The sequence below is a fragment of the Trematomus bernacchii genome, unplaced genomic scaffold (assembly GCF_902827165.1).
Source record: "Trematomus bernacchii unplaced genomic scaffold, fTreBer1.1, whole genome shotgun sequence".
Classification (NCBI taxonomy): Eukaryota; Metazoa; Chordata; class Actinopteri; order Perciformes; family Nototheniidae; genus Trematomus; species Trematomus bernacchii.
The window spans coordinates 10,092,891-10,108,348 of record NW_022987582.1 but is presented as its reverse complement, the minus strand read 5'-3'; the positions used below and the strand labels follow the sequence as shown (position 1 = coordinate 10,108,348).

Sequence of the window (15,458 nt, the reverse complement as noted above, 5' to 3'; positions counted from 1 at the left end):
GGTAATTTGGTCCCCAATCGGTACTATTCTTTCGCAGCCCTGGTTTCAAGCCGGACGTATTTTGAATCCGCAACAAATATGGCGACCTCCACCCGTCAATCATGCCTCAAGTATTTGTTACATCTTGCCCAAGATAATCTGGACTTCAGGTTGCCGGTAATTTATATAATTACTCTCAGTTTCTGTCTGACTATTACGAATGTTTATAGTTCTTTGTTTGTAAAATCGGTCAGAGAAGAGTCCCTCCTCACGTGGTTTGCTGCGTTAGCTACATGCTAACCATATATCACTGTATATAGATGATAACTGTCAAATCAGTGTGATAACGTTTAAGCTTTGATGTCACGCAAGAATAACACACTTACACTCTGTTTTTCCAGCTGGAACTACATATGTGCGCCTGTGTTATTTGGTTAATTCTACAGGAATCCCCACTGATATTACTCATGAAGTAATATAATTACTCATGAAGATTATATTGAATTGATTGTGATTTGTGATCTTGCAGGAGATTAAGTCCTTGCTGGCTCTCAGAGGAAAACCGTTCCATTCTAGTGGAAACTTCCAAGAAAAGGTTTGCAGATCAAAAGCACCTATTACAAATCTTTATTTTCCAAAACCCAACTGATACATTTATTGGCTTTGATGATTTATGATGAAGGTTTCTTCTTGTCTCTTCTCTCAAGACTCCTTTCTGGTGTCTGGATGGGTTGTCCGAGGAGGATGTCCGCGGCGTCATGGCCAGATCTGTTTGTGCAAAGTACGTTTTAGTTGTTAAGTTAGTTTATTTTTGCTTTATGGTCTTGCACCCGTAGTAATGCAACAGCCTAAACATGCAGCATATAATGGCATCCATCTGAACATGTGCCACAGTAGTCAAGATTTAGCTGTAATTCGTGCATTATCCTTGCTTTCAGGTCTGCCTTTGAACTTTGGGGCCACGGAAAAACGCACATTGAGCTCAAAACATCCCTCATGAAGTACCCAACAGAGAACATGGTTTGTGATGCTATGGTATTGGACAGACCCTGCTGTTGATATAAAAACAAACATGTTGTAAGCTAATATGTTTATTTTCTATCTGTGCTCTTCTCCTTATAGTCACCATTCATGCGCAAAGACTCAACTTACAGAATCAATGTGTACACTTTCAACAAGACTCTGGAGTTTGAGCACAGAATCAAAAGGATTGATGTGAGTATTTAGATGTCCTAGTATCTTTGATTGCCTTCATGTATTTATATGTGTGTGCAGGATGTCATGTTTTGTATTTTTCCGCCAGTCCATGGACTATCTTCCGTTTGAAGGGACAGTGAACCTGAAGAGCCCTCAGCACATCTTCTGTTTGTTGGAAGATTACGGCACAGACCCCAACGACATCCCCGAGCATCCTAACTACATCTATTTTGGTCGATGGGTGAGATACATTTGACATTTGTTTGCATTCAACTGATAAGAGGTGATCTGCAACTAACCACTGTTCATCTTTACACCCTGCTGCGACAGATAGCGGATGGACAGCGGGAATTGATTCGCTCCCACAGCGTGAAGAACAGACACTTCATAGGAAACACCAGTATGGATGCTGGACTATCATTCATCATGGCCAACCACGCCAAGGTCAATAAGAATGACCTTGTCTTTGACCCGTTTGTTGGCACAGGTGAGATGATCCTGTCAATGACTCTCACTCAAATAAATAGATATATAAATAATCACTTATTAAGAGAAATCTTTGCAAATTAATATTTCTTTTGTCTTTCTTTTGTTTCAGGGAGCCTGTTGGTAGCATGTTCTCATTTTAGAGCCTACGTCTGTGGAACGGATATAGATTACAACACTATTCATGGTAGAGGTAAATCTACTCCGAGCTTATTTTCTTTTCTGGCTTTATCTTAGGTTATGTTTTAATTCAAGCTTGCAGATAAAACCTGTGCAATTATTCACGCAATAGTTGGGTTTCATCATTCATATCTTTATAAGACTAATATACCACTGTATCTATTGTTATACACATTTTTACATTTTTATTGTTGTAGTACAATGTGCACCATTTTACTTAGCTTCCTTTACCTTCTTTTTCCACATTTAAATTTAACTTGTTATGTTTGTATAAAATACAAATATTATTATTCTGTTTTATTTATAGATTACATATTTAAATAAAGTGTTCTCATTCTGAGATATTGTATCAGGTCATTTCTCCGTTCACAACCAACAGTGGCCGGAACCTGCTCTGAATTTCTGATGCTATCCAACATTTCTCAAAGTGCCTTCCTCTTTCAGGTCGGTCAAGCCGTAAAAACAAGACGTGGCGAGGACCTGACGAGAACATCAGAGCCAACCTGCGGCAGTATGGAACAGAGGACATGTATGTAGACGTCATGGTGTCTGATGCGTCCAAGCATGTGTGGAGGGAGGCGGCTCTGTTTGATGCCATCATCACTGATCGTAGGTCTTTAGTATTAAAAACTTGTGATAAATCAATAGCTTTTTTTTCACTGAAGCAGAGTTGCAGCAAGCATGTACTCTAGCTACACAAGTGCAAAATATTAAATTGGGTATCATAATGGGATAAACTATTTTTTTCTGACCTCAGCTCCGTATGGTATCCGTGAGTCCACAAGGAGAACGGGCTCTCACAAAGACGTGACCAAACCCCAAGATGCCATGTAAGTTCACTTGATGCTCAAAACATACCAACATTTGTTCCTCTGCATTAAGTATCACTTATTTACTCTAGTTAGACTTTGTTGTAATCTAGAGCAGGGGTAGCCTTGACAGGTTTTATTGTTTGTTCTGAGTAAAATTACCTAATTAGGTGGACTTCAAAATAGGAAACACTTTGAAATGTTTTGTATCTTTTGTTGATGTTGTGTTTTTTTTTGCCCTGGTCCAAACTTGTTTGTGTTTCTTTGATTCTTCTGCCCAGCTATGAAGAGTCTCACGTCTCTGTTACTCAGGCGTACCACCTGAGTGACATCTTCACAGATCTGTTGAACTTCTCCGCCCACCACCTGGTTTTGGGCGGGAGGCTGGTCTATTGGCTACCTGTCTACAGACCAGAGTGAGTACGCAGACTTAAAATACCTTATTTAGCTTTATTGGGTTTCCCTTTCCTGTAGTGTGTTTTTGTGCATGTAAATGGTCTGCAAAGGCTAAAATCCCAAAGTTCACGCCAGAGGATGTTTCTCTCCCACACACCCCATCCCTCCCGCCTGAAACGCCTTGATTGGACTCCTTTGATTTCGGCGACATAGTGGCTGCATCTCACTTCTCTTAACTTCAATCCTTGCGTCCCTCACTTGCGTCTTTTCCTTGGGAAAACCACGAGAAGGGAGAAGAAGCAGGGAAATTAGTTTTAAGAGCAATGGGACGTCCTTTCCTCCGGAGCGTCACGTGAAGCGACATCCGTTTGTGATGACGCCGCACAGCTGATCGTCTGACAGCAGCCAGCTCTGTCCCCGTTTTTTTCAAACACCCCCGCCTCTGTTAGTACACATTTACTGACATAAACATTTGTATCATCTGTTGTAGACCCAAATTTGCAGGTCTCCCTTGAAAAAGAGATCTATGATCTCAAGGATCTCAACTAATTCTCAAAAAAGATAAACGCCATTCTTAAAATGTATAAACGAACAATAGTTTGATTAATATTGATTTGAGTGCACAAAAGAATGACAATTATTGAGAGAAGAAAAAGAGATATGTTATCTATCAAAACCAGTTGGATTAACATTCATTGGATTGTCCACTTTGTTGTTCAGATATATCACATATTTGTAACTAAATGATACATTAATTGAAACAAAACACAGTATAAACTGAGGAGTGAGTCCTGTGAGTTTCATGTGTTTTCTTCACTCCGCTGTTAAACTGCTCTCAAGTCAAGAAGCAACAGATCAGTGCATGCGCTGCATCGTCCAATCAGTGAGCGATACACAGTAAGGGGGCGGGGCGAGTGGCTGAGGATTTCACCGGAGGATGGTCTGGTGGTTCCTCGATTATTGCTCCTCCGTTATCGCTCCTCGATCCTCCGGCACAAATAAGGGCAATGGGACGCTACTCAAGATGGCGCAGAAAAATCAACTTCCGGTGGGACAGAGGAGTGAGGAAATGAAAAATAAGAGAAGTGAGATGCAGCCAGTGACATCACTAAGTAGCACTTGCACTTCTATTGGCTAGCTCTCCAACACATCGTATGTTATAGAGCAGCGGTTTTCCCCTGGGGGGCGCCAGAGAGCTTCAGGGGAGGCGCAGCGTGAGAAAAAAAAGAAGAGAAAAGGATGAATAAAGTGACACTTGCACACTTTTGGCTGTCTGTGGAGACCGAGTTCCCCCACCTCGCCAAAAAGGCTGTAAAAGTGCTCATTCCCTTCACCTCCACCTAAAGCAAAAGCAAGTGCCGGTCGAGGCTGCAGCCAGAGGATGGTCTGCGTTTATTCCTGTGCGCATCAAAGACGCAGACTCATTGTTCCCACTAAAGTAGGGGTGAGTGTAATAAGGAGGCAAAGTTGACGTTCAGTGTGTTGCCGGGAGCATATAAGGATGTATCCACGATGTTGAAAATGTAAAAAATGTTAAAAATGTTAAAAAAAATATGTGTTGAGAACACGGCGTGCGAAAATATACGGGTCGTGCTGCAGCTAGATTTGCCTGTCCTCTGTAAGAAGGTGTCGGCGACTGACATGCAAGGAAGAACGGCTGTCCACAGGCTGTTCCAACTTTATTAACTTCCAGGGTAGTGAATTGAACATGCTATTGTAATTGGGTGTGTGGTATATTTTCATGCACGCACACGCATGTTCCACAATACACAAACTGAACAACACTCAATTGTCTGATCGCTACCAGTGTCCTTGCGATCTTGTTCTAACAAGTGCACGTTACTGATGCAATATGGTTGAGACCATTCGGGCTTATTCTAGAGGGGTGCAAGGAATAGTCCAAGTAGTGGGGGAGTTTTATACAATATGTTTAAAACATAAAGATAAAAAGGTTTAAAAAAGTTATTGTTTAATTAAGGAGGTGACGCTACTCAGCCAATCAAATCGGTGCAGTCAGTGAGTCAGCACGATAGATTCAAACACACACAAAGAGACGAGACAAGTGGAGAGAAACAGTCGGAGTAATTTCAAATGGTGGAAGGTAGACAGCGAAAACAGAGTGACATTTTCTCTTACTGGACCTCTTTGAAATGCAATTGAATACCCCTGCATTATAGCAACAACAACAATAATAATAATAATAATAATAATAGCAATAATAATTGGGAGGGGGGGCGCGGCTGTTATGTTCTCTGAGGGGAGGCTCACCTTCCCACACTTTGAAAACCCCTGTTATAGAGTAAGGGGCGGGACATCTCTAAGTGGTTGATCAATCACAACAGAGCCGGCCAGCTAACCAATCAGAGCAGACTGGGCTCTGATTTCAGACAGAGGTTGAAACGAGGTGCTGCAGCACAGGCAGTATGAGAAAAATAAAGACCTTTTGAATATTAAAGCATGTAGAGGCACAACATACAAATATGATCGTGAAAATACGCATAATAAGGCCCTTTTTATTGTTTGCTGTCATTGGCTATCACAGTGCCATCCAGCACTTTTTAAAGCGTACTCATTTCTGTTAGTAAAGTCAAACTGGGTCTTTGACGAATGTATTGTTGATTGTTCAAATCAATGCTTTAGTGCATGTAGCTGTATATTTCATTACTAAATTGGACGTTTATTGTGTCCTTATTGGTTTATATTGAGAACTCCTCCTGCTGGTGCCTCTCTCAAAATATTAATTTGCATCAATAGGGGGCAGGCATAAACCAGAACTGCACGAAACAGGCTTCTAGAAAGGGCAACATACAACATTGAAAATCTTTTTTTTGGCCGGATTAATTCCCACAATTTTGAACAAAGACTTATTATAATGTAAACATGGTTAGTTGAAAGACGATTAATTTATAGGGTAGTGTAAATTAAACATATACAGTAACGGATGTCTATGTATGAATTAGTTGAATAATGAGAAACTAGTTAATGAGCTGCTTAGTGCTTTTAAAGACCTGGCGCTGTGTAGATGTTTCAGTTTCAGTCCAGCAGACTGGCACACAAGGACTTTTCCACCCCACTTATCCACTTTCTACCCTCCAGCATTTCCCCTCTAGCTGTAGAAATATTCCATTCCCGCTTCTATAAAACCTCGTCCACCTGTGTGAATGACGGTGTTTATACAGAGAAGTATACAGGTGTGTTGAGGTTTCCCCGCTCGTACAGCTGCTTCCCAGTAAACCACAACTGTCGGCTCCTTTGTATGTGGGCTCCATGAGACGGCTCTTCTGAAACAAAGTTGTGCATTGTTAAATGTTCTGTGCACTATAGCACAAAGTGAAGTGCTGACTCGGAGTACAGGTGTTTGACTGTAAAGGTGTAAACCACAACACACAGCGGATGTTTGGGGAAGGAAAAATAATCCCTGCTGGGCTTGAGTTATTTCTGGTCGCTGATTATAAGACCAGGAGGAGATGAGATAACCATTCATACTCTAGTTTTATAGTATGTGAGAGGAAAAGCAAGCAGACTGTATCTACTCACACCTTGCAGATATTTTTCCCTTTGTCTCTGTAAGTGAGCATCGGAACACATGTGTGTGTGTGGTGTTGCGTATGAGCCCATGCATACATTTGTGTCATCATGTTCACACATTTGTCTTTGCTACTCATCTACCAGTGCCTGTCAGAGCGCCGTGCCAAAATAAACGTCTGAGGTCAGGCAAGTCAGATATGTGAACTATCTGTCTCTGCAGTCTGGCCTGTGTGTGTGTGTGTTTCTGTGCACAATCACATGTGTGTGTTCTCGTATAGTTGTGTGTGAGTGAGTGTGTAAGCCCAGACGTAGCCTGTCTCCTGGGCCTAATCTGGGGCTCTACGGGGGAGATATCGTGTTTCTGTCACCCCCACATTTGTGTGTATCTGCGTCCATCGCTGTGGTAGAAACAGTGGGGTTTGTGTGTGTCTGTCTGATTCAAGAGAATGGGGAGGTTTGTGTGTGTGCGTGATGACAGGTGACACAAAGTCCTGTCAGCAAACGACGTCGTCTAGACCAGGCCAGGCCCCTTAAACTCTCTTCCCTTTCTCCCTTTTTTAAAAAATAAATGAAAGAGGAAAAAGTATCAAGACAGATGATGTTAAATCAGTCATCGCAGCCATAAAATGACCTAATTACAACATAAACAAGTGAAGAGAAGAAATGAAGTGCTTGTATTGTCAGGAGTAAGGGGATATGTGTGAATGAGTCTAAATGAGCCATGTTTTTTATTTTTAGGTCATCATTTTTCACCTTAGTATAAATGTCTGGACGTTTTTGAATTGTTTTTGAATTCATCTAATGATACTGGACATAGAGGCTGCATGCCACTGCTTTTTTATCAGAATATGCATGTGTTAAAATTGAGAGCATAAATGTGCTTGATTTTGAAATACTATGGGACAAATGATATCAATTTAACATTAATTTGATAAATGTTAAACAATCTGTGTTGTGTAAATACAGTATACATCCTATAACTATTTAAATGTGTCCTGTGGGATAATAGCCTCTAAATTATTGGACAAAGCATAGGCAGTTGCAAGGCCAAAAAGTTAAATACGGTTTGATTAAGTGTGACAAATAAAGCTGTGAGCTGAGTTCTGGACAATAACGGTAATGCTGGAATTCACAGTAGTTGCGACCACAGCTGTGCATGCATCTGCACCTTGTCTTTTTTTCGCTGTTCATGTTTACCAGTGGCGAACCGTGTCTATCACAGCTGGACCTTCTGTAGACACACCCAACCGGATTCGAAAATGCGGGTGTTCTAGTCAGACGGACGTCACGGAGGCAGTCACTTTGTGTTGGACGGCCTTTTTTTTATAATGTCCATCTTTTCACTGAATGATCGTCTTGAAAAGGGTACTAACAACAATTCTTCCCAGAGACCCAGAACAATATCTGATTGGTTGCTTTTTTTTCTAACACAAAACCACTGAAATGCGTAGTGCATGGACTGAGAAGGACAAACAAATCAACGTAACACTGTAATATTACAGATCAACAACACAGATACGATTCTCATTTATTCCTTTTATTTACATTTTATTTATATAATTAGTTTGATGATTTATCTGAGTGTTCCATGGTATTCTCTGAATACGTTGAAGGCCCTGACGGTTCACCACTGTTGTTTACAGTCAGATTAGCAACTTGAACCTCTAGAATGTAGAGGTTCAATAATGTATGTCTATGCCTGGATTCTTTCACAAGTAGCCAGGTATCAAGCTAATGTTCAGCTTATAAGTAACATAATTGGTACCTAGTGTGTTCTGCCTCTTTCGCTTCCTGTTCAAGTCTGCTCAAGACTGATTGGTCAGTATTGTTCCGACAACAAACGGAAATAAAAATTCCTACCATGCTAAATGTGAGCCTCCAAGGGTACAAACTGTCTGCAAAAAGGTGGGGAATATTTGGCGACCAACACGCAGCTCCAAAGGAAGATCTGAAGGTGAAAGACAACCTGGCCTCGGCTATATGTTAACACTAGCTCAACATGTCGGGCTCTTCACTAATGACTCCTGATTGACAGGGGAGAATTATCACCTGACTGCATTGCCGGTGGTCACCCTGGCGACCAAACATCCCGTCGCCGCAGAGGCCCACATGTGGCCATGGCAACAGGGCAGACAAACAGTGACTGGCAAATCTGGCCGTGAGTTGCTCTGCTGCTACTGTGATGGCGGCTAGGAGAAAGTGCTACTGACACAAATATGCAAACACATACATCATCCGCTGTTAATAGGCCCTAACCTGGCCTAGCTAGTGATGACAGAGCCAGCAGTCAACCTGTCAGCCCAGAGTCACTTTTTCCACCTTCATCTTCGCAATAAATGAGCGATTTGATTGTTGGGAGAGAAACGGAATTAGACACGGAGGGGGAAAGGAGAGCCCTTGGAATGGGTGGCAAAGACAGTTGGCAAAGTTAGGTAGTAATTTTGACAGGATTAGTCTGTCTGTATCCAAGCAGCCTCCAGACAGAAAGGAAGTTCATTGTTTTCACATTAAACATTCCTCTCATTTAGCTTTTAGGTGTTATTGAAATAGATTTTTTTTTCTGGTCCTTTGTTTTTGGACACTTGTGTTTAACTGTGAGTGTGTATGTTTTCCCCTGTCCAGGTACTGTGTTGAGATGGTGCCTCTGAACCCATGTCTCCGGATCATCAGCAACTGTGAGCAGACGCTCTCCAGCCATACATCACGCCGCCTGATCACCATGGAGAAGATCAAGAACCCTGAGGTGTGTACCTTTTGCGTTTGAGCTGAAACAGTTGATCAATGAGTTGGCAACTATTTTGATAATCAAGTTTCTATATTGCTTATTTTTTCAAGAAAAAAACGTGAAAGTTCCAGTTTCTCTTATACAGGCATTTGTTACTTTTCTTTGTTTCGCAATAAACTGATTATCCTGCAACAGAGAAAAACAAGCACTTTCAATAAGCCGGGACTGTTGTACAATATACAATTATTACTATCCTAACATATTGAGTCATAATAATTAATAGAAAAAATAACTGGTAATCATGAATAAATAATACAAAATTAAGGTCATCATACATTTCCAACCAAGTTTTCATGGTAACACTTTACAATAAGGTACACAAAATGTGCTTAGTTACTGAGTAGTGAATAAGGAACGACTAGATAGTTAATGAGGAGTTCCTCAGTGACTGATTTAAGAACTGATGGTTAGTTACTGGTAAACAGACTGGGGGGTACTGTATTAATGAATGATCGTTAAGGGTTAGTTAATGAGTTACTCTTTTTGATGCATTACTTTACTTGAGGGGACACAAACTGCTTAAGTAATGGTATGGTAATCATTAGGTAATGGGTAACTACTCTTTTTGATGCATTACTTTACTTGAGGGGACACAAACTGCTTAAGGAACGGTAAGGTAATGGGTAACTACTCTTTTTGTATGCGTTACTTGAGTTTACGGTACCCAAACTGCCTAAGTAATGGTAAGGTAAGTAATGATGACTCAAGCAGTAACACGTGAGTCGGATCCACATCCACCAGTCGATCCAGTGTGGGACCCAAGCCAGCCGAAGATGGCCGGTTTAAAAGTGCCCTGCTGCAGCGGACCATTGCTTCAGTCAAAGTCACCCAGGAACTCCTCATTAACTAACCATTAACGAATTATTCATTAATACAGTACCCCCCAGTCTGTTTACCAGTAACTAACCATCAGTTCTTCAATCGCAGTCACTCAGGAACTCCTCATTAACTAACCATTAACTATCTAGTCGTTCCTTATTCACTACTCAGTAACTAAGCACATTTTGTGTACCTTATTGTAAAGTGTTACCGTTTCCATGAATGCTAGTGTTTGACTTTGTTAGATTAAGTTACATACACTGTAACATATATGTTTAATAACTCTTCCTAAAGGAATTGTCTTTTTTTTTGGCAGCACAGTGGCACAAAAGTAGCCTTTTTTAGTTACAGTAAAAAAAAAGGCACAAATGTACCAAATTACAAACATTTTGTGCTTTTCATTTGTATGTGTCTAAAGCTGTAAAATTGACTCGTATCTCATTTTATTCGTACATCAAATTGGAAGCACAGCTTTTAAATGTACTATACTGTTATAAGTTGAGGTTCCATAATATTGGAGATCTACACAGTACCACCCTGTGTGTTTGTTTGTGTGAGCATGAACAGATATGATTCAGTTTCTGTAAAATGCTAGCATGTGAACCGGCCAGTTCATGCATGTTTTTTTTTCATGTGCACTTTATATAATTATTTGTATACGCAACCATGAAAGTATGTGTCATGTGCATGTATGCAGTACGCACATCTGTGTGTTTTTTATCATCTCGATGGAAGTGATGGTGTCTCTATGTCTGTCTGGGGTAAATCCTCGCCATCTGTCTGTAATTGACTCATTTCTTTTATACTGGAACCCTAAATGGTTTAATCACACATCGTATGGAAAACAATCCATCTTTGGATCTGACATCCATTCCACTTCAAAACCCCAAATTGCTCCCATAAAGGGCCCTGTATGACACACACACAAACACACAGCTGTTTGATCTTATCTGACTGCTGTCTCTCTCAGGTTGCACAGTTTTCCCTTTCAATCCGCATTCTGCACCTCTCTGCACTCAATCACCAGGGTTCACAGCTTGGTGTGTGTGAACACCTAAATGTGTTTGAATGCCTACGATGAACGTGCATGTGTCTGCACTGTTTCTTGACTATAGCGGGGCACGCCTAATTGCTGTAAGACATTTCCTGTTAAACTAGTGCAGAAAAACATCTCAGAAACCTCACATTTCCTTATTTATAGGGTGTGACAAAATGTGTTTGGTGGCCATAAATTACTCATTTGCCCATTTTAATACTAAATGTGTGTAATCCTACACCTGTATGGTTAATTGGTTATTCCGACTGTTAGCAGTTGTTTGTACTTTTGTCCCTCTGTCCTTATTCATTTGGGGTCACGGTTGCGTTGTCAGTTTCGTTACCCACGAGTTTTCCCGCAGAGTGGTCATGGAAATTGTTTCCAGGTTGCTTGGCAGCATCAGCAAGCAAAAGAGAGGTGTTGCTGACAAATTACAGGCCCAGCATCGGAGTCGTCACGTCCAACTCAACTCACCTCATTATTCCTCTTCCCAGCATCTCTCTTCCTCCCTTCATCCCTCCGCTGACCAGCGGCTACCTTACAGCCAAGACAAACTGTCTCTCTGAAGGGATTCATAACAGTTCATATACAGTACATGGTTCATATTCACCAGCACAGTCTTGTTCCCATATACAAACAGTGGAAATGTATGGAAACCATGTGATGCCAATATGATACTGAGCTCGTGTAAGTTGCTTCATTAAAGTTACGTTTTTTAACTTGACCCCTAAATAACCTTTGTAATAGTATAATGTAAAAACCTTTTTTTTTTATATAACGTTTTTTTTTTCATCACAGTATTTAACAAGCTGTCAATCTCAATAGAATATATATATATTTGTAGATGAGAATAAATACATGTATTCCACACTTAATATTATGTGGCTCTGTGAGAAGTTCTCTGTTTCCTTTCTAATAACGAGGGCAGTTTGGTTCAATAACCTGCATTTGTCTGTCTCTTTACAGGAACTTGACAGCCTGGCTTATCTCGCAGACCCACGCTTCAGCCCTTACCAGGGACACAACGCCTTCAGAGAGAAGTATTTTAGCGGAGTAAACAAGAGGTCTGGCAAGGAGGACAACAAAGCTGCTGTCAATGGAGAGTGAATGAAGCTATTTCCTCAACATGAAGTGTGAGTGTCTTTTTATAGATTAGAGAAAACAAGTCAACACCAGTGGACTCAAAGATGGGAACAAACTCCTCGCTTATTTCTTATAATTTTTAAAAACCTTTTTCACGATTTTAATTATGGTAATGTTTTATGCCTGTACTTATTGCTTTCCAAATAAATTGTTAAAATACTAGTGTCATTTGACTGCCTGAATGCAGCCCTTGTTCATTTGTAAATATGGGGTACACATTTAAGGTTAAGAAGTGCACTTCCATAAAGTGCCTTTACGTTTCTAATATAAAGGTTAAACTACAAAAACAATGGATCCTAAACTTCCCATAATGCAACTAAAGGGTGGCTATCATTACTCCCTCTGTGCCTGCAACACGTGGCTGACATAGTTTTCTCTGTCTGAGTCGTTCTCCCCATTTTTTTATTATGGAAATTGAAAGTGGACCTATCATGCTATATTTGAATAATATATTGTAGGGCCATACCTATATAAAACATGTCTGTGAAGTTTTTTTTTCAAAATACCAAACAGATCATGCATTTTAGCCATGCCTCATTTCGCTCTATTTGCTGTTTCCAGCCCTGTTTTTGAAAGGGCTGATTCTGTGATGTAGCCCGTTAATGCAAATGAGCTGCAGCTGACCACGCCCCCCTGCAGGAGAGGGGAGCGTGCTCTGATCAGCTGCTGGGCTCTCAGAAGAGGGGGAGGAAAAGAGAAGCTCCGTCCTCCATGTATTATTCTTATATTATTATTATATAGAGTCGTTATTCATTTGTTTTAAAGCTCAATAAATAACAAAGAATACCTTTGACCGGCACTTTTCTAATTTTGTCCGGAAGATTTAAACTTTAACGGACATGTTGACCGGCGAAAAAAAAATCTAACTGAAACTCTGCCGCATGGTCCCCTCATTCCTTGGAAGAGGCGGAGAGGTGGGTGTTTGTCATCTGCTGGTGGACTAACCGGAGAGAATTACAGCAGCAGGAGCAAACGCTTGCCTCGGGGAGGGAGAAAAAGAGCCAGAGCGTCCACAGCGGAGAATAAACAAAAGGGCAACCATGGCAACCATGCGCGGGAAGTCTTCTTCGCTGCGTTTGTGGCAGGACTACAGCGCCACTTACAGGCCTGGCATATGTACTACATCGTCTCCAGCGCTTTCGAGCGACAATGGCCGTGGCCGTGACCCAACCTCTCATTCCCCTGATAGGTGGAGAGTTGCCCATATAGGCGGAGCACCCCTTTTCTGACGTCAGAAAAATTAACGTCTGTATCAGCTCCGTTGCAGCCCCGTTTTTAGAGATTTGGGTATGGAGGAAAAGAGAGAGGGTTGTGTTTTCTGACACTTGGTGAGTTCCCTGACACACCGGGGACACATATTCATGTATAAAAGACGTACAAAAGTGTATTTAGCATGATAGGTCCCCTTTAAGGAAACATTTTGAATAAAATGTATTCAACATTTATTTTGCGGGGCCATATAAGGGTTCTATCTAATTTTATACTCAAAGAGACTGAGACCAATATTATTTTCTTTCACCCTAAAAAATGTAATACGAATAATGATTTCTTTAAATTACTGAAAACTAAACCAAAGGTTGCTAACCCCGTAGCAGTGCTTTAATACCCTAAAACAGAATGTAAAGCGGCATTTAGAGCCACAGTCTTGCTTTATTCAGACAAAGGCAGCATGTGTAGGCGAGTGAGGCCTCCCTGCTCAGGCAGGACCCCAAACTACAGGGCGTCCCCCCCCTCACCACACACCACTACAGTTAGTCAGCAGCTTTTGTTGTTTTCCGACCACAGTTTACATGCAGCCCGGCTCATTATTCATCTCATGAGAGCGACGCAGCCGGCCTTTATGTACATTACCCCTTTGCTTTGTTTATCAGTTGGGCCCCTGCCTTTCCACCACACTTCCCCGTTCACCCTGTTTCACCGACAGTGAGTTCCAGGCACCATCACATGATACCCCGCTCACCATCGTTTGCGGTGCGCGTTGTTTACAGTTCCCACAGTGCCCTTTTGTTGTCTAACATCATCAAGCAAGACATTTAGAAACGTGGCCCCTCTTTACTCACCACTGCTCTCCTCTCACCCTTTAGCATTTTCATAGCATGTAAATGAGTAACGCGACAGAAGACCCTCTCTGTGTTGAGGATAGTCGTTTGAACACAGTCTCTCTATTACTGTTTAAGGAGTGTTGCGTGTGTGCATTCACTCTGCAACAATATGGTGATAACCCATATTTTTAAAGCTCTCGATGTCAAGCGAAGTAGACTATAATTAGAGAGGGGTGGGGGGGTTCCTCTCTACAAGATGTAATGCCGTCCAGACGTCGCGAAAATTGTGTGTGTGTTCTGGTCTAATTGTCTTGGTTTTATGTTTGCAGTTTCCCAGTGTAATTCGGTAGAAATAAAATAATAGCCTCTTTCTTTAATACTCACTGTAATATCGTTAACATATTTTAACATTTACTAAGTAATGTTTTTAGCAACAGAGGCTCAATTTATTAAGCTTCCTTACTTTACACCGAATCCTTAATAATTGTCCACCTTACCTCCACCAGTTCTCCCGCCCTCCTCTTCCTCGCCTCACCCGCCTCACCTCTGCCCTCTCCTCCTCTCTCCTGCCACCTACAGACCTCTCTTGCTCAAAGGGGAACTCCCTGTAGGAGGAGAGGGCCGCTGTTTTGGAACAATGGTTCCTGATTAAACTCCCTTCAGAATGCTGTATCAGCTGCTTCACTACGAGAATCTCAACACATACACACAGCCGATTTATTTATTTCTCCCTGTTGTGATTTTATTTATTGCACACATGCACATGCATGAGAACAAAAAACAAATACAAAACCGCACCACACCTGGTATCAATAGAAAATGAAATAGTACAACAAGTTGGTAATTAGATTATTTGCTTTGAGACCGTAAATGAGATGAGAAGATCGAAGATAGAAGTCTGTATGCTTGATATGAAACAAGGCAACAGCCAATTAGCGTACATAACTTAGCATAACAAAGACCAACGGGGCAACAGGGACGTACAAAAACTATAATTTTTAGACTTCATCCGCAATTTGCCATAACATGCACATTGAGTGAGTGTAGGAGGATTTTGT

General features: G+C 41.2%; 1 protein-coding gene across 1 annotated transcript; it reads left to right on the top strand.

Moving 5' to 3' along the window:
* Positions 1-48: 48 nt before the first annotated feature.
* trmt11 (tRNA methyltransferase 11 homolog) lies at positions 49-12,518 on the top strand. The gene is made up of 13 exons (XM_034127202.1): positions 49-156; positions 509-574; positions 687-760; positions 918-999; positions 1,102-1,194; positions 1,283-1,417; positions 1,507-1,663; positions 1,775-1,855; positions 2,287-2,451; positions 2,600-2,672; positions 2,933-3,067; positions 9,198-9,318; positions 12,182-12,518. The coding sequence occupies exons 1-13, from the start codon at positions 79-81 to the stop codon at positions 12,320-12,322; spliced, it is 1,401 nt and encodes a 466-aa protein (XP_033983093.1). The 5' UTR covers positions 49-78; the 3' UTR covers positions 12,323-12,518.
* Positions 12,519-15,458: the final 2,940 nt, after the last annotated feature.

Bases quoted from the DNA above. Each gene is read 5' to 3' on its own strand.
- trmt11 (XM_034127202.1), top strand. From the start codon at position 79: ATGGCGACCTCCACCCGTCAATCATGCCTCAAGTATTTGTTACATCTT. The intron at 157-508 runs GTAATTTATATA...GTGATCTTGCAG, and splicing joins ATCTGGACTTCAGGTTGCCG to GAGATTAAGTCCTTGCTGGC. The intron at 1,856-2,286 runs GTAAATCTACTC...TTCCTCTTTCAG, and splicing joins CAACACTATTCATGGTAGAG to GTCGGTCAAGCCGTAAAAAC.